At 47.4% G+C, this 20,245-nt stretch overlaps 1 protein-coding gene across 1 annotated transcript in view; it reads right to left on the bottom strand.

The window, feature by feature from the left end:
* The window catches only part of IGF1R (insulin like growth factor 1 receptor), a 303,217-nt gene that overhangs the window by 231,913 nt on the left and 51,059 nt on the right, over window positions 1-20,245 (bottom strand). Inside the window, exon 2 of the mRNA XM_030317480.1 lies at window positions 16,923-17,468. Coding sequence (XP_030173340.1) covers window positions 16,923-17,468 — 546 coding nt within the window. The remainder of the gene's footprint in view (window positions 1-16,922; window positions 17,469-20,245) is intronic.

Raw genomic sequence — 20,245 nt, forward strand, 5'->3', positions numbered from 1 at the left:
CCATCAATGTAAAAATGCCTAAAGGAGAGGGGGTCTTAGTGATGGGGACAGAAGCAAGGCATTAACATTCAGAAACAAGCAGTTTCATAATTAAGCATCTCAATTTGACTACAATTATGTCACTCCTTCACTGTCATAGTTCCTTTATCTGAAGAGTCGTAAATTTTCTGATCAGGTAAAGAAGAGGGGGCAGTCAGGGGAGAGTGATGCGGGGCCAGGCTGACTTAAGCCTCACTGGGGAGACAGAGCAGGCTGCCAAGAACTCATCAAACGTGGAAACATGGAGCCTGGCCACCTCCAGGGCAAGGCAGGCCATCCAGTGGCTGCTGGGTGTGCTGTGCACTGGACGGTTCAGGGGGCTCCCTGGGAACTGGCATGGGGCAATGGGGACAGTAAGGAAGGGATAGCTATGGACTCAAAGAAAAGCAGGTCTGGATTCAGCTTGGCTGCTTAGCTCTGCATAGCACCTTACAGGTGTTATGTCAAGTCTCTGGTGCCTCAGTTTCTCTCTTCCCCAAAATGGAACTCAGCATCCACCCTCTAGAGTGACAGATTCCATGAGAATGGCCTGGCACATAACGATTGCTCAGCGAAGGCAGGTCATGATCGTAAACACAGTCCTTTCTAAGCGATTAATGGCCCCAGCGATCCAGAGGGCAACTGGGGTCCATTCACCAATGTACGGATCATGTGCAGAACCCACCTGGTCCCTGATTCCTCTCCACCCCAGAGGCCACACCCCAGTGTCCAAAAGGGACCTGGCATGTGTGGGATAGATCCACAGGCATCTCAGAGGTCTAGCTCATTGCGGGACACGCTGAAGCACTGTGAGGGGACATGGGTTCTAATCTGCAAAACATCAAAAGGCAGGGGAATCTTCTACAAGGTTCTGGAGAGCTTTAACACAGATTAGCAAAAATGTACTTTTGTCAACATGGTTAGATGCTTGGGATTTCTGTTCAGAGAAAAGTGAGTCACATAAAGACACTGGACAAGAAGACCAACATTCTGACCAGTAAGATGCTGTAGCTCCGTTTCTACCATCAGATGAATAGCTCTGTCTTGGTGCCGTTCACAGTGTGCCAGTGTCACTTACTGACTCACCCGTCCCTCTCACTGGACCCAGAGCCCTTGATGGTGGAAAAAGGAAGCAGAAAAAAAGGGAGTGATGGCAGGGAAAGGAGAGAGTATGCCTAGGTGGAGACTGTCTTTGGGCAGTGTCCCAGGTTCTAATCCGGCTTGACCCTCAGAGTCGTGGGCGTGGCCTTGGCTAAATCTTCCCGTCCTTTTCCAAGTTAGTTTCCCTCTAACCCGCTCGGACTTTTCCGGAGGGTTAAGCAGAGCGTGTGAAATTATTTCCTAGAAATATTTCCTTTATGGAATGCAAATTCTAATTGAACTTTTATATATTCCAGAGCCTAAGCCTTTTCTTGTGTGCTAATGGCAGCACATCCTTGAATAACCAAATCCGGAGATAGCGTGCAGGTCTGAAGGACTCTGCTGTGAGTGACAAGGAGTAAGACCAGGTAACTCAGCCTCCTGCAGCCCTTACTTCTCCACTGCAGAAAAAATTCTCTTCTTGTTTGCTAAACCTGAGCATGTACCACAAGGCCAAAGTACTTCAGAGTCATCACGTCCCGTCTGCTCTCCCCCAGGCTCCCTCTGAGCCAGAAGACACCCCCCGACCCCAGTCAAGTATATGTTTAGATACACAGGACAACGGCAAGGCTGTGTCTATCACAAAGGTCTCACTTAACTGGAATACAAACATGAAGAATATTAATTGGAACATGCAGGCCCACGTGACATTCACCATGACAGTCGTAATTTTAGTAAAAATGGCAGGTTCATGAAAGCACCTGCTTGAGGTCCTGGAAGAAGGGATTCCTGAATTAAGTCAGGGAACCATCTAAATGATCTCTATGCTTCCTTTCCACCCTGAGATCCACAGATGCACAACATTTCCTCCAACTGGCTTCTTCATCCCCCATTAGTAGTAGTCCCTGGGAGCCAGGCCTGGGGCACAATCACCTCCCCCCCCCCCCCCCCCCGCCTCATCCCCACCCCCCGCCACTTACCCACCTGGAGAGACAACCTCTCTCCTCCAGGAAACTCATTTCTGGGGCCCACACCTAAAATGTCCTCAACATGGAAATCCAAAAAGTTAAGTCTCCTTAATCAAGCTTGTTCATACGCTAATGGCATAATTAGCTTGTGGGGGGGGTGGTGGGGAGATGATACGCAACACAAAAAGTTAATGGTTACCTGTTGTGGTTTGCCTTAGTTGATTCGTTCAAACATTAACTCATTTGCTATAACCTCAAATAACACAATAAAATCCTAGAAGAAATGGAAGTTTGTTTCTTTCCATTTTCTTGACATATTAAATCACTGATACAATTAACTGCGGACTGGCCTAAACTGCTCCAAAGCTTTTTCAACCTGCTAATTAAATTTGCCCTCACTGCCCTGATAAAAATTCTAGGAAACCTTGGGCTTCTGGCATACTACACAGTAGGAGAGAATCAAATCTACCGACCGCCAATCTCCTGATCCACTTAATAAACAAAAAATGTTAACAACATACATTTTTTTAAAAGATCTACATGGCTTCATAACGTAGACATTCCAAGTCTTCCCACAACGTTCAGTGAAGGCTCCTGACAAGAGATTAATGAGCTGTTAACCACTATCTTCCAGGCCTAGCGATTTTGGCTTCTCCCTCTACTACAGAGGCAGTACAAAAAGCAGTAAGTATCCCGCGCCATGCTAAATGGAGCTGCCATACTCAAATATCTTCACCTTTACTGTCTGTGATCCAAGCTGCTCTATTAGCAGGGAGAAGAATCTTGGCTAGCTTCAAAGCTCCCTCATCTTTCCATTACTTCAAATGGCAGCCCTTCCCCACTCTCTTCTTTGCATTAAGTAGCAGGAGCTGAAAGATGCAATCAATTTAACAGTTCATTCTGCCCATTTACATTACTTATTTGTTTTAGCAGTTCCTCTTTGCCACAAATGCCTCCTTTGCCCATTCATGTCTGCATACTTAACATAGATTTAATATTTCTCTGGGCCAAAGATCATACGCTGAGTTTTTCTTTGACTGGAAGACAGAAGAGATGAGGAGAGGGGGAGGATGTCTGGAATCCCTTCATTCTTGTAGACCACTCCAGGGAGCAATTCTCCATACATTATCAAAAGCTTAGATCAGCACCCACACGTTTCAGACCCAAAGCGCAGGGGGAAGAACAGGAGAAGCGACTAAAACGCACTGAGCCCATCTGTTTCAGGCACTGTTAGACACTTCCCCGACCTTGTATCATAAAACTTGCTTGGTGGCCCCGTGGTGGAGCAGGGAGTCGAACCCAGACATGGACCCCAAGGCCACATTTCATACAAATCATGCCATGAGTAATCAACCAAAAGTCCACCATACAGAAACCAACTCAAGTCCTTTGAGGGCAAGAATCACACACATCTTCTACTTCTTCTTACCTCCTACAGCACTTGGTGGACATGTTCCAGATTTGACTCAGAATCCTCACACCCAGACAGGCAGGAACCTGGCAGTGCTGACTCTCAGCTCCTATCCTGACTGCACACCTACAGACCCCTGTAAAGGCAACTTCTTTGTTCCCCCAAACCTGAACAAAAGCCCTTGGAGAGAGAGTCCTTCTTTTTGATATCAGATATAAAGTGAAAACGACTAGCTTCCCACCACCACCCCTGCCTCATCCATCCATCAGACACCAAAGGGATAGAGCTTCTGGATAGAGCTCACTCAAAAAGTCTTCTCCCACATGGAACCCAAGCTGTGGGCAGTAGATACAAATGGTATCTAAGACAAACAGACTGAGGGCAGGTGGGGGGCACAGGAGGGGGAGCTGGTTCGGACCTCAACCACCATTCAGATTTCTGCTTTTATGAAATAATGTACTCTGAATTCCAAACGCCTTGCCAAGTTTTGGAGCACAACCCATTCACGAGTTGAGGGCCGTATATACAACGCCAGGCAAATAGTACTGAGCAAGTGTAGACATTCTTAATGAAAGGCCTCAATTTCACTTAAGGCAAATATTCTTCCCATGCAAAGCCCCAAATATGGAACTCTCCCCCTCCTCTGCTCTTAGCACTCTTTGCCTCTCCTCTTCTTTTGGCCAAAATTCTGGAGCGCCTCATTACACAGCATAAATGCTCTATCTCTATCCTTTGGAATGTCATGTGTTTTATCTTATCGCATAACAAAATCACAAGTTTCGTTCACATTGCATGGAACTTGCCCTAAATAGATCAACAGAAACAATGGAGACGACTTTGGCCAAGTAACAAATGTGAAAACCTGCAGAGACACATCGAGACCTAACTTAGATGGCACTTCTCATTCAAGCCTCTTCACCCTTCTTCCTTACCACAGGAATGATACGTATATAATATATTCTCTTTCACTTCATGAGAATGGCAAGGAGGAGCAGGAGACCCAAAATAATTCACAACTCAGCAGAGGTTAAGGACTTACCCAAACCATGTTTAAGTGTACATGCAGGTACACTCTCAAACTTTCACTCATGCAATTGCTCTTAGACTTGGTTGATAATGAGTTGGTTTACTCATTCCAGCTAGGACTGCTTTGGTCATCTAAAAATATTTTATCAATTCCTTTTTAAAGTTCCTAGACTAGAGTGAGGCAGTATTAGTGCCTAAGATTAGTGCGCTCACACCTGCCCTTCCCTGAGTGGAGACTCCCTAGTCTCTATATCCTAGACACCTCCCTTCCCGCACAACCCAGCCTCCCCATCTTCACGGGAACCAAACTACTCACATGCTACCCAGGGTCAAGCCCATGTGGGAGATGGACTTGTATGAAATATCTTTTCCATGGGCCTCCCTCTGGCAATGAAGGTAGAGAACCAAAATTTATAAACAGGGCTCAAGTCTGGACTCACAAGGGGCTTATCATCTATTTGCAGAAAGACACAAATGGTGAGTAAGCAAGGTCTTCTGAAATGACTGTCAGCAGAGGGAAATGATCACTGACCAGAGAACACAGCAATGGCTCCATGCCTACTCCATGCCAGTACACGAATGACTCACAGGTGCATGAGCCCTCCGTAAGGGAGATGTGGGGAGGTCTCACGGAAGAGCAGACTTGAGCCAAACCCTGAAGCAGACAATGGTTAGGGAGAAGCCAAGCAGACAATGGTTAGGGAGAAGCCATGAAGAGCATGGCAACGTCTGCCCCAGCTGAAACTCGCCATGATACACACCAAAGCCAGATTGCCTAGAACCAAAAATGCACACAAATGTAAAACACACCCAACTCTCAAACTACTGAGAAAGTATTTTAGTTTCACTTTGATCATGCCAAAAGTGCTTCTGAGTCCAAAGCAACTCAGCAGTATCATGGTAGACATCAGTCACTTGCCATGATAGCAGGAAACTCTTGCTGGGCTATCAGTTTGCTCAGATTCTGGATGAGGGAAAGCCTACTTTAGTTGAAAAGAATGATTTAGATGAATTTAAATTCATTCAACATAATCGTGTTACATCGGTGTTTCTCAAAGTACTTATGAATAATTCACTTTGGTAACAGCAAAAGCCAGACCAGAATAAGTCACTTCAAAGATACAAGACTTAACATAAATCCTACTGATTTTCCTAGTCTCAACGCCTTCTCTAACCACTTTTATTTCTTTCTACCCTATCACTGAGATGCTTCGCCAGCCTCCTATCTTACTTACATCTGCTACCAGCTCATCAGAGCCTGTGAATCACAGCCACCTCCTGGGACCCCACAGCCCACCTACCACTCTCCAATCCTGTCCCTAAGGGTAGAGCCCATCCAAAGAGCAGGTCAAATGCTTTATGCCTTTGCAAGTCTAGAATGTCTGTTTCCATTTCTCTAGCAGTACTGACTGAAAACCAGGGCCGATGGGTCCATCTTAGGTTCCCAACACCCTACTCTGCAATAATGAATCTCAGAGCTGGAAGGAAATTCAGGCTCACTTGGTTCAAAAAGATGAGGAGACCAAGGAGCAGGGAGACTGAGTGCCTGGCTAAGGTGTGGTGGAGGAGGTCCGATCAGCGCTTTCCACAATACATGATGTGTACAAAATTTTCATGCAAGCTCCGCTGCACTGATCAGCTGCACTGCCTCCTTCTCCTTCCTGCCATTTGATGAGCCAGTCACCCACCTCTCCAGGCTGCCTTCAGAGAGGAGAAGGCACCGACCAGAGGTTTGCATTTATTTTGCTACAGTGGAGGCACTGAAGACTGGAGTTACAGGAGGGTGAGGAGCTGCTGTAAGCAGAGTCCACGCTTCACGCTTTTTTTGAAAATGCATGACGTACACCAGGCTTGTTTACACACACAGAATCTGAATGAGCTCATACTAAACGATTCACAAAAACCACTCACCTTTTATTGATTAGCTGAAGTGGGGTCTGAACACCATCCCAATTACTATTTCCCTCTAATGACCACTTAAATGCCTTCTCCATCGGCTCTTCATCCACACTCTGAGGCTTTCCATGAATGCCGTGCCCGGCAAGACAGAGCTGCAGTTACCCAAACGAACAGTATAGACCTTCCCGCAAGACCAAAGCAAGTTGAGGGTCTGAAGCCCCCAACCCTGCAGTGTGACTGCATTTCCGGGGATCTTCCTGGGCATAGTAATTGGGCAGAAGGAAGCAAGGCCCTGACAGTTATCCCTATGGGCCCATCAGTAAATCTAAAATCAAATTCGCCCCGCAAAACAACTTTCTCTTGAAATGGTGGTCTGTTAGGTCGGCTTCTCCTGTTTTACCAATTATCCATCATATAAAATTTGCTTTAATTAAGCACCCCTAGACGTTCACCCTCCTAATCGCCATCTCTGGCATCCCGTGACTTTTCCACGGAAAGCTTCCGCCCACCCAACAAACAAATATTTGTTGAGATGAAGAAGCATTCTTCTGAGAAAAATGACGCGGTCTCAGAATTCCATTCGTAAACGACGATGATGTCAAGATCCTTCAAGCCCTGACTGCCTATGAGCCTAAAAAAGATGGCCAGGGATGAGGTGGCAGGTGGCAAAGAAGAAGCAGGAAACCCAATGATCTCAGAAGATGACACCAGGCCACCTGGACCATGCTGCCTCGCTGGTGTCCCCTAGACCGTGCATGAAATTATAAAGAGCAGGTGAAGAATATGCCCTTCTGCATCCAGGCTTCCCTGTCTTTCCTCATGGGTGGGAGACAGGACAAGGCACATTTTCCACAACCTTGCTTAAAATCTGTTCCAAAGCTTCTTTGACACAGTTATTCAAAACCCTTTAAAGGAAGTACCTATGGATTACAAAATAATCCAATCATTTCAAGTTCACTGAAGAAGACAACAAAAACTATACCCCTACATCCTACCTGAGGAAAGACTAGGAACCTATCAATATCATCTACTTGGCAGAGCATAAAGGGACCATTCAGAGGTCAAGAAATCAGAACGGAAATGTCCTAGTTAAGTTACAACTCCAGGAACAAGGCTAGTCCCTTCTGACCTAGGGATCTAGCTAGTTTCCATTTGTTTGCATATGACTACTAGTACCTTCTGTGGGGGTCAGGGGTGGGGAGGGGGACTCCTAACTCGAACACCATGGCTCCCCAGGAATGTTTCTAATAATACCAACCTTCATCTTGCCTTTTTTCTTGTATCGTAGGCTATTTGCTTCCCCATCTTTCTTTATTATTTTCCCACCTCTTTTTACTACTATGTCCAACTCCCTGGTCTCGGGCAGCTGCTAAAAACCATCCAAGCACTTTGCATCTATCTGGAAATCCAGAATGGCAGCCCTGGTTCATAGATCCGCTGCCAAGGGCAGATGTACACATATCGCAGCTGGGCCGTCCTCCCCAGGGGCCCCTGGGCACAGTGGGCTCGGGCCCAGGGCCTGCATGGGCTCCGGCAGCTACAACCTCGTAAACTCCATCCGAGTCCCTTCATCAGAACCTGCAAACACAAATTAGAGGCAGCTACATGCTGGGTCAGTCCGCACAGCCTTTTGTACACAAGGCTACAAGTGAGGATCAGGCAACACCGAGTCTCCAAACACGTTGCCTCTGTTCCCATCCCACGTGGATTCCGTGAAAAATGGCATGAAGAAACGAGAGACGACCGGGCGGTTGTTTGTGACCAAGGCCAAGACACAAAAAGCGACTTCTGTCCAATAATGAGATGAAACAGAAGCCGGGCTTCCGGGAGAAGGCCTGACATTCCTGCACAGCATTTTCCCACCCACCTGATCCCCTCGAACGGAAGGAAGATCTAAAGGAGGACAGAAAGAGCCACTGTTTGTTTCCTGCACTGGGGGCGAGAGGAGGGAAAGGAAACAAAACAAAACAGCCAAAACAGGAGAAGAGGCCGGGTGGGAGCACAGAGTGGTATGCATGAGCAAGTACACACACACACACACACACACACACACGCACATACTGCGAGCCTTACCCAAAGAAGAGAAATAAACAGACATGCTTCAGCCTGGAGCAGACGGTTGGCTACCTTTACTATGTGAGACCGGCAGTTGTCACAAATAAAAATGTACATCCTTGTTATCTTCCCCCAAATCGTGCCCACTCTATAACCACTTTACTGCTCTCTGCAAAAAACGCATTAAAAAAAAAAAAGATAACATTTAATGTTAGTATCAAACAAGAATCTTGTTGATATTTCTTAAATTCTTCCCCACACCACGCTTGCAAGCAGAATGAATTCATAGGGTTTGATAACCAAATAAATAGAGTTTACATGTAACTACAGAGGCCCCACTGGCATCCTGATACAGTCATATGTACCTCACTGAATGTTCTTTAAAGATACGGCTTATCTGGACAGACACAAGAATTTGAACAATTTGGATTAAATTAGCAAGATCCACTCCTACACTATGCCATGCTATTTATGATAATTGAATTTTTGCAATTTAGAAAAAGCCATAGAGAAAGACCATTTAAGATATGGCAGTAAACATACACATTCAATCCAGTTTAATGCTCACAATTCTAGATGGTCTCAGAATGCAGCTCTTAGACAGTTTAATTTTAGAAAGACTAGCAATTGGCTATCATTTCCCAAAAACCTACTATGTGCTCGGCAGTCTGTCTGGTGCTTTGTAAGTTCTGTCCCTGCCCCTTCCTGTTTCACAAATGGAAGATGGGGAAGGCAGCCTCATTCCAGGACCTGGAAACACACGAGGCTAATGAGCGGAACCCTCTCAATTCATCGACTGTTCTTAAACCTTTGCCGTATGATGCCACCTGTCCATACTGGAATGTAATATGTGTGTGTGTGTGTATGTATGTATCTCCCATTTTGTACAAAATTACATATTCTTGCAAATATCAACGTTAACATGCCATGATGGTCCACTGGGGAAAAATCACACCTTTCAGGTGCAGAGCCACTGGACACGCTTGGAGACCAGTTGAACAGAGGATGCCAGGCGTGTGATGGCAGGTGCTGTCTCCACGGAATCCACGACGACAACTGTCAAGGGTGGATACCCCCGGAATGTCAGGAGTGAGGCCCCAGCCAGCCCCATGACACTCAAAGGACTGTAGAACAGCGTCTAAGCTGACATGCAGGAGCACAGTCTTACCTGGATGGCCACTCTTCCTGTCTATGACCCGCCCTTTTCCACTGACCCCAGGAGCCTGCAGCACTCCCTGACCTGAGATGACAATCGTCTCCACCAAGCCCCGAGAACTGCTCAGCTCTCATTCCTGCTCCTGCAGAGCAGTTCACACAGTGACAGGGAAGACTTCTCCAAAGACTGAGAAGATAGGCTGGATACAGAAGAGAACCCAGAATGCTCTAGATTTCGGATTTTGACCGGAGGTTCCTTCTTCCACACAAAAGATTACAACATGTCTTAAATCTAGATTCTCAAGTTATGCACAGTGATAAACAGACGCCCGCTCTGTTTAATATCCTGTGTGTCACAGACAGAAAGATCGCATCTCCTGCTACCAGAGTTCCGGGAACACTGTGGCTGTCTCTCGTTTGCTCCCAGTCAGGGGCACAGTCCATCCCACGATGGTGCTCAGAGACCCCGATTCAGATAGCCTGAGTCCCGGAGTCACATCGCACGCTAGAAGGAGGTATGGTTCCAATTCATGGCTTCCAGCTTCACCACGGGCCAAACCTAACTTTTGAACCACCTTATGCATTCAAGTTGAGCGATGCAGTCTAGGACAAGGTTAGCCCCGGGCCCACGTGATCCACGTCATTCCCACTCAAATCAAGAATGTCACACTGGCATACACACAAGAAAAGCAAGATAGAAATGTTAATGTAACAAAAGAGCCATTTTAGGACTAGAAGGAAAAGAGGACAACCTTTTTTTTTTTTAACTTTTTTTTTTTTTTAAAGCTTATTTATTTATTTTGAGAGAGAGAGAGAATGTGAGCAGGGGGAGGGCAGAGAAAGGGAGAATCCCAAGTAGGCTCTGTGCTGTCAGGGCAGAGCCTGATGCAGAGCTCAGTCCCACAAACTGTGAGCAAGACCTGAGCCAAAATCAAGAGTCAGACGCTTAACCGACTGAGCCGCCCAGGTGTCCCAGAAATCGGGACAATCTTACAAGTAGGCTCAACTGGTGAGTTCTGAAGGGATTTCAGATATTTCCAAACACCTAGAATTGCAAAAATCACCCTAGGAGAGTTATTCTGAAAGCCTTTTTACTCTCTGAGATCCTTATTAAAAAACAAACTCCTGAAAGGAACCCAGGAAAGTGACACCTTAATTAGGGGAAAATCAGCCAAGAACAAAGCCTTTCAAGGAGCCAGGCAAGAGAACTAAGAGATGGGGGTGGGCTTAGAGGTGTCCCAGAGAGCCATGGACACAAACTGCTTCACCGTCTTGGTAACAAGGGTCGACAGTCAGGGAGAACAGAATGTGATCTCCATGCTTGACTATAAAAGGCATAGAAATGAGGCCCAGGGGCATGTGACCCCCTTCTAAATAAAGATCACCCCCACACTGGGAGCAGCTGACCAGAGCAGGGGCCTTCCGGGGGAAGAGAGACAAGCTCCTACCATCAACACCATGCCAGACCCGCTCCACTGGCTGCCTTCTCATCCAGGATCCACAGACCTGCCCCGGCTCCAGCTGGAAAATGCAGGCCCCTCTTCTCATCCACCTTGGGCAGTCTGGAGGGCCCAGGCATGCTAGAACCTGGCGGCCGACCACACAGTGTTTCGCAGAAAGAAATACCCCTCACGGAAGCTTAAAACTTGGAGGAGGAGGAGGAGGAGGAGGAGGAGGAGGAGGAGGAGGAGGAGGAGGAGGGAGAGGAGGGGAGAATTAAGATGAAGTAGGCACATTGCAGGGCAGAGAAACCGTGTCCCTCACCTCACCCCACTCCAGCAGGTGATTTACAAACACTTAAGCAAGCCCCCCACTTTCACCCGGCAGGCCTGATGTTCCAATCTCTAAGAAAATGAGGAAGGGGAACAATTTCACTCCACACACCAATACCGCCCTGTGAGAAGTATCTGATAAACAGGAACATGAGAACCTGTTTTTTTTTGGGGGGGGGGGGAGAATGTAGAATTGTCTTTTTTTATACTACCTGCCTTCATTTTGAGTCCCTGATCTCATCAGCGAGATGGCTGTAAAATGTTTTCCTTTTGTCAATAAAGGGAGCCGTTTACTGCCTTCTCGCACAAAGGCTCCAATCTGCTATTTTCCTGCTTTCTCATTTGGAAGGCAGTGGGGAAACGCAACAGACCCCGGGACCACTGTTTCCAGTCAGCACCCTTCTAATTGAAAGAAGGCTGTGCCACCGGCAAAGCTGGCCAGGCTCGCCACCTTCACGAATTTCCTGGCAAAGACCAGGCCTTCTCGCAGGCAATACAGGGATGTGAGTAGACCACAAGCTGTTCATCCTGATGGGTTAAAAAGGACTTGGAGACATTGTGTTTAGTAGTAAGTTTTAGATTTTTGTTTTGTTTTTTGGGTTTTTTTTTTTTTTTGGTTTTTTTTTTTTTTTTGGTTGGAGGACCATCCATATCTGAAAACAAGTACCAGAGGGGCGCTTGGGTGGCTCGGTCGGTTAAGCGCCAGACTCTTGATATTGGCTCAGGTCGTGATCTCACAGTTCATGAGTTCAAGCCCTGCATCGGGCACCATGCTGCTGGTGCGGAGCCTGCTTGGGATTCTCTCTCTCTCTGCCCTTTTCCTGCTCGCTCTCTACCTCTCTCTCTCTCTCTCAAAATAAATAAATAAACATTTAAAAAAACTGAAATCAAGTACCAGAAAGCCCCAGTGGCAAGCAAACGCCAGATGCCACTGAGGCAATTCAATTGGGCATGAAAAGAACCACAGGTGCTTCGAGAGTATCCACCCTCACCCGCCCCCTCCCTAGACACGGTTGGCTTTCAGCAAATAACTGTACAAAGTAAGGGATGGTGCCAAGTGCCACAGGCCAAGTTCAACTTTTAAGATGGTTTCTGTACTTCTCCATCACCTTTGGCCTTGAATCCTTCTGACAAGGGCAGGACAGAGAAGAGCTCCTACCATCCACGGCTGATCCTCCCTGCCAGTGACGAGCCGGACACAGGGCTGGTGATGGAGCTCCTGGGTAGCAAGGACCGTGAAAGCGACACAGGAGACATCCACATTTCATAATCCTCGACTCTTTTGGCTTGCTGAGGACTGTTATTACACACTGCTCTCTGCAGAGGGGCGGGGGGTGGGGGAAACAGATCTTCCTGACAATAAATCTTTCACAAAGCAGGTGCATGCTCACCCCTGGGGTGACACCCGTGCTCTCCGAGATGCTGAGGACGCGCCCAGAATTGACTCAGCAGTGCAGAAAGTGCCACTGCCAGGTTTCTCTGCTACGGGAAAGGCCCACCAGAGTCTGCAAAGTCCCAGAGTCCTACGCCAAGGGGCAAGAAGTCTGCCAGTGAGGGCGGCCACCTGGCCAGCACATGCAAGCACCATCACGGGCCAGGGACACGGCAGGCAGAAGGCAGGCAGGCAGCTTGTCGGGGACATGCATGGCCCAATTTCATGAGATTCCACAGGCTCCCACTACAGGATTTCAGGTAGGGGAGCCTGTCGGTCAGAGCATGTGTTAGGGAGTTCGCTGGGCCGAGGCAGGGGTGCAGGGAGGCTGGAGAGAGGCCAGGTCGCTGAAAAGGGCAGAGGGGACAGCAGAGGGTGGTAGATCTGAGAAACCCTGGGATGGAAAGGGCTTGTCGTGCAATTGGAGGAGGAAGTATCCAAACACCCAAGTTCCCGACATGGGAGCGTGGAGCACCAGAACGCTGTCCATGAAGAGACAGAATACAAGAAAAAGACTCAGTAGACGGGAGGAGACAGAGAAGACTAGAAGACACTGAAATGCCCGTGGTTGTCTAGATAGGAATGGATATGTGGGTCTAAGAGCTTACAAAGAGGTCTAAGCTGAAGATGATATTTACAGACCAGCTGTAGACAAAAGGATGGTGAAGCAGCAGGTGGGGCATTCTGGGGAACAAGGGCAGTGGAAAGAGGCCTAGGATGGAAGTCTGGAGACCGCCAGGTACTAAAGACTAAACCAAGGAAAAGGAGCCGGAAAAGGAATGGTTGTAGACATAGGAAGAGAAGCAGTATCTTCCTAGGAGGCCGGGGGTTGGGGGGGTGGGGGGTGGTTGGAGGGGAGGGGTGGTCACCAGGGCTGAAGGTCAGGGCCACAAGTTACATTTTTACAGAAGGGAGAACACCATACATGACTTTTTAAGGGTCAGTCACTCTTTAGCAGTAACTCAAGCCTGCATAAAACCACTTCTCCAAATCATAGGACAACAGAGAAATCCTAAAGTGGGTGGAGAACCCACGAAGTAGTCATTTCCCTGATGGGGCTGTCTACGAAGCTGCCTGCCACCCACCGCCCAGTTAGGATACCTAAGAAGGAGCCGAAGGAAAAGCACCAAGTAAAAAGTGCGTATGAGCACTCCGTGATTGAGGGCTTCTCCGCGGTGTCACAAATTTCACACGCATCCCTGATTTGACGTAGCTCTCCAGACGCTCTCCCTGCTTCTGTGGGCAGCCCTGTGGAGAATAACTGAATGGGGTTCTTCCACACTTCACTGTTTTAAATGGGCATCTTAATGCTTACGTTGACTTCAAGGTAGACATTGTGTCCAGGCTCAACACCCTTCACCAGGCTCCTTGAATGACTCATAAGCATCCTCCTGGAGAGGGATATCACAGCACTGCAGTGCTCAGCCAGAGAGACGATGGGGGACAGAGAACGTATGGCCTTAGAAGGAGTGCTCTAAAACAGCACTCTCCAACAGAAAAGGAATGAGAACCACACCTGTCACTTCAAATGCTATAGTAGCCACATGACAAAGTAAAAAGAAACAGGTGTAATTAAGTTAATAACATATTTTACGGACTCTAGTCTGTCCAAAATATTATCATTTCAACAACAAAATATTAATAAGGAGATACCTTACTTTTTCTCCTGACCCTGCTACATCTTTGAAATCCAATGTATTTTATGCTTTGAGTGAGTCTCAGTTCGGACCAGGCCACAGTTCAAGCCTGAATGAAGCCACATGTGGCTAGTGGCTACCACATCAGACAGCACAGGTCTGAAGGGAATCTATGTAAAGAGAGAGCTCTGATTCAATTAGAAAAACCTCTTAAGAAGCCTGCCCATGCATGCTGGAGTTTTCCTGAAACTCCCAGATGAAGAGAAGACAATTTCCTTGAATGCTGGTAGTAATTTTTCAATAAATACTCCCTTGTAAAATCTCAGAAAAACGTCAGCAGGACTGAGAACTGGCGGGGGAGAAGCCTGCAGGGTGCGGCCTTGGAGAAGCAGGTGTCCAGCCAACAGGCCTGTCAACATCAGCCATACCAGCACCAAGGCCCAATTTCTAACCCCCATTCTTTTTTCTGGTGCTTTTCCTTTTGTTTTTTGTTTTTTTTTTAAATAGTCCAAGTGCCCTATGAGAAAGACAGGATCTATCCCAGATGAAGAAACTGAGGGCCAGGCAATTTAAATTACTTGCTCATTCCCGGTCCCAGCTACCAGACCTGGACCCAGAAACCAAGCCTCGCCTCTGCTCCAGGCTTCTTCAACAACCAGCTGGTCAGAAACAGCCAAAAATCCACAGTGAGGCCAAAGTAAATATCAACTGAATCACTGAACAAGTGCCCACCTAATGACTTTTTAAATAACACCTCCCTTTTGTACAGAGCTTATGAGTTTTCAAAGCAGTTTCGCACACATTTGGTCACCACCGAGGAATAACATGGGACTGCCCCAAGGAACATTCTAAAGGTGCCCAACCATGGCCCAGAAGGCTCGTCCAAGGTCACCCAGGCCATTTACACCGCATCCAACATCTTCCCACTACACACGATGCCTCCCTTGCTGACGCCTTTTTCTTTTAAAATAAAATTTTAAAATGTCAAGACTACTTAAAAAGGTATTTTTGTTGTTTTCTCAAAACCAGTGGGTAACCTAATGATAGGGTACCGTTTTAATCAATCACAAATGTGACTTTAGCACAGGACCTTCTTCCAACCCTAGCCAACAGGGACTCTTCAGCGGCCCGATGGCGTTCTTGGCCATCCAAGGTCCTAGCTGAAGCCAGTGGGACCCCTTCCCTCATTAATCAAATGTTCATGTACACACTGATGGAATGATAGCAAAAAAGTGTGAGCTGGGTCAAAGAAACCATCCTTTTCCTGCTTCAACCCTGGAAGGGAAACAGAAACAACAGCTACCTGTGGGGTCTGGCCTTTATTTTGTTTATTTTATACACTTCATGGTTTAGGCGAGCCTACCAATTTGGGATTTCTTGGCTTTTCATGACTAGCTAGAATACATGAGTTCCTTGGGTCTTTAACTGGGCCAACCATTAAATAATAGCTATTTATAGCTACCACGCTGACTTCCAACCAGTGAGAGGAATCTTCCTGGCCAATATACCTAAACATTGCTAAAAGCAACACAGCAAAGGCCCAGAGTCACCTTCTAATACCAAACAACTTGGGTCTCAAGGTATTGATCACAATAATTCAAGAGTCTGGTTATACTCAGGCGTAAAACGGGCAGACTGCTGATGAACAAGAAGGTTCAGAATACCACCACCTGGACCAGAAGAGCAGTGGGCATATTTCAAAATTCTTCCACTGAGTGATTTCATAAGACCTGTACAACTCTTCAGGGGGCGAAAAAAAAAAAAGAGAAAGAAAGGAAATGGAAGCACCGGGGTGTACAACTGTACTCACTACACAGCCACCTTCAAGTACAGCCTGAATGTGGGATTCCTGAAACCTGGTCCAGGGCTCTCGCACCATGGCCAGGTGCTCCATCATAAACCAGCAACACGTAAGCATCATAACATCACTGGGGACCAAGGAGGGAGTGGAGGTCACCATTTTCACAGGATGTGAATTGCATTAGCTCTTTACTTTTCCTTTATTCAACCATATTCCAAGTATATTCATGCTAAGGAAGTCCCGCCATGCCAAAAGATCTCTTTTCGTGCAAAGGATGAACGAGTTGATCCCTAAGCAGTCCCTGACTGCCAGGGCGTAGGCCCTTCCAAACCCAGCGGATCACCTTTCTCATCAGAAATCCAAAGCTGAAGGTCGGTGAGCAAGCTTCTAGCCCAGAAGGGTGGTGGATTATTTCTAGTACACGATTTGAATGGTCTTGATGGCAGCCATGCCACAGTCCTGCATCCCATGAGTTCCCGGATGCAAAAGGAAGCCAACCAAGACCCCCACCGGCACACGGCAGGCGGACGTGTCCTCAGTGCCACGTCACCGCACCCTCCCAGCAGAACCCCCGGCAGAACCCGTGCGTTCCAAGAGGAGGAGGGCAAGGGAGAGAAGGAGGGGAAAGAGAAGCGGCACAGGGAAAGCCACATCAGCGCCATTCTTACTTTTCTGGCAGCGGTTGGTCGTCCAGCAGCGGTAGTTGTATTCATTGTTGATGGTCGTCTTCTCGCACAAGGGCTTCTCCTCCATCGTCCCCGGACACAGGTCCCCGCATTCCTTTGGGGGCTTGTTTCCCACAATGTAGTTATTAGACACTGCATCCAGGATTAGGGACCAGTCCACCGTGGAGAGGTAACAGAGGTCAGCATTTTTCTCAATCCTGATGGCCCCCCGGGTAATGTTCCTCAGATTGTAAAGCCCAATATCCTTGAGATTGGTCATCTCAAAGATGACCAGGGCGTAGTTGTAGAACAGTTTCCAGCCGCGGATGACCGTGAGGTTCGGGAAGAGGTCCCCGAGGCTCTCGAGGCCGGCCACGCGGAACAGCAGCAAGTACTCGGTGATGACCGTGAGCTTGGGGAAGCGGTAGCTGCGGTAGTCCTCTGCCTTGGAGATGAGCAGGATGTGGAGGTAGCCCTCGATCACCGTGCAGTTCTCCAGGCGCTTCAGCTGCTGATAGTCGTTACGGATATCGATGCCCGGCCCGCAGACTGGAAGGGAGACAAGAGGGCAAGGGCGGGACACGTCTGAGTCAAAAGGAAATCATTTTCAGAACTACTTCCCAACCCACAATATGGTCAGTTTTCAGGAAACCTATCTTATTATTGTTATTATTAAAGAAATAAGACTCAGTTCTTCGCAGCAGACCAGCTTTAGGTATAGGGCCGCAGGCGGACTATCTGAGTCTCTACTTGGTCAGCTGTCATTCGTGAAGCGTCTACTCTGGGCCGGACGTTGTGCAACATACGCGGCGACCATGGGGGGTGCCGTCCCCGTCCCACTTATGTGTAAACCACAGTTCTGAGCCCGGGGTCATACACAAGAAGCACATGCGGGAATCAAGGCTGCAGGCTCCAGAGCTGCCAGGCCGCTCACCCCCCACCCCTTCCGCAGAGCACCAGTGCCCAAAGTCTGAACAAACAGCTCAGCAGCCACATAACAACTTCCTACCACGTCGAGCCTCAAGGACACCAAGCAGCAGTTGATACTGGAGAACAGTCACCCTGACCTAGAAAGTAGGGACACAAAGAAGCACATTCCCACATTTCTTGCTACCATCTGATGCGGGCCAGGTGGCCTTGTGTTCTTCCCTAATCTGCGTGAATGTAGATACAAAGGCTAATTTAACAGAAAGGCAAGAATGCACGGTTTCTATGAATAAAAGGGATATGCAATCCCAACTCTAATATTTTATGAATCAAGAATCAAGAAAGCAGGCTTCCCATAGGAAGGTTAGGCAACAGAATAGCCAAAAGACAGTAAAACTCATCCATGTCTCAACGTCCAAAGATAATCACTGTTAACAGTTCCTATGTCAGTGATCCTCTCTCTGTAAGGAATTTGATTAAGGTAAAGGAAATCAGGCAATAATACCACGTTTTCAAATACACTTCCTTCACTTAATATGAACATTTCACCAAATCAATAAATGTCCTTCTACGTTATCACTTTAAGGAGACAGTGATTCTAGGCTGTGAATATGCACCATGAGTTCTTTTATTTTTTAAAAAACCAATCCCGTACTGTTGGATATTTAGGTTATGTCCAATTTTTCTCACCATAAGGAACATTCCAGGGAATATTCTCGGCAGATATCTAAGACTATTTTCCTGAGATAAGTCCCTAGAAGTAGAATTGCTGGACCAAGGCATCTGCAGATTTGAAATGCTTTTGATAGAACAGCCTTGATATTGGAAACTTTTATTTTTAAAATTCTAAACACATACACACACACACACACACACACACACACCCCTTGGTTAGTACCCTTTCTTAGGCTTTAATAATCACAAACCTTCCATTAAAGCTTCTCAGATAGAGTCAAGTTTTCTGACTGGTGTAATTCATTAATTTTTGGAGCACTCAACACATATGATGCTGTAGGAAGTGCAAAGAAGTGGTACCTGCCCTCTGAAGAGGCTCACGGCAAATGCCAAGAGCTAAGACCCACGACAAACAACTGTCGTATGTGGCAGAAGCTGGTCAGTGGTGTGTAGAGTGCAAGTCCACTCTAGATGTGAACCGAACTGGGCAGGACAGACAGCCTTGGAGCTACCCACAGAGAGGAGGCCCTTTCTGTGGCAGGGCCGAGGAAAGCCCTGTGCATGCCCTGACTCCTAGAGGATGGGTAGGACTTAAAACTGGGTATTAACATTCCAGAGGCCAGAGAAAAGGGAAAGCATATATACTCAAGGGACAGCAACACTGATGGCCAGGGATGTAGAGAAGAAACGAGTTTGGTAGAGTCCAAGTCACAAAAGGTCACACATGGGGATGGAAACTTTCGTCTCAGGAATGAGGCCCCTCTCAAGACTCTCGAGTGGGAGAGAAGCCCAAGGGAGACCTTTTTTCGGAGGATTAATCTGTGGTCAAGTGCAAGACAGAATCAAAGTGGAGCAGCTGAGGAAAAAGGGAAGACCAGTCCAGTGGGGGACAGAACCATAGACAGGAACTGGACAGAGAATGGCAGTCAGGGGGTGGGGTCCAGGGGACCCAAGAGCAGAGAAGCAGTCAAAGCTTGAGAACCTACAACTTGAAACCTCATTTGGTCCAGTTCCCCTCTTTTGCTGATGAGCAAAGGAAGCCTCTACAACAAAGAAGAAAATGGGAGAAACCAGGGCTCTGAGAACATCCCATGCTGGAAAAAGGCTGTGAGGGAAGCTTTGTTTCATTGTGTCTCATCTCACGTGATGCTCTCAATAGTACTTCACACTCCGTAATATCATCACCCCTTTGCACAGGTGACATATGTAAGATGCTGGCCCCTTCACAGCAAAGCTGGACACGTGGTTTCTGGATAGTCCCAGCTCCTAGTATTCTCACCAACTGGTTACCCCCAAACTCCTCCAGCTAAACTTCTGTCCCAGTCATGGTACCAAACAACTCTTTGCAAAGCCCCTGATGACATTATCAAAGCCAATAACAATTCCCTGTCCTAATCTTACTTGATCCTTCCAGCTATCTGACATTGCCTCCTTCTCGAGGCCTCTCTGATTCCACACACCCACTCACCACCCTCAGGTCCTACCTGACCTCTAAATGCTGGCCTCTGGCCTCAGCCTCCCCCCTCTCTGTCCTCTCACATGGACAGCTGGCTTCCTGTGCCACCCATACACTAGATGATTGTCAAATGCAAGCCAGTGGCAGCTCCAGAGTCGCATGTCCATCTGCCTACTCAACATCTCCATTTAGGTGTCTGATAACACATTCCCTTCCTCCGACAAAATCTGCCTCCTGCACTCTCCTATCTGGGTCAGTGACACCCCAT

Source organism: Lynx canadensis, chromosome B3 (assembly GCF_007474595.2).
Source record: "Lynx canadensis isolate LIC74 chromosome B3, mLynCan4.pri.v2, whole genome shotgun sequence".
Classification (NCBI taxonomy): domain Eukaryota; kingdom Metazoa; phylum Chordata; class Mammalia; order Carnivora; family Felidae; genus Lynx; species Lynx canadensis.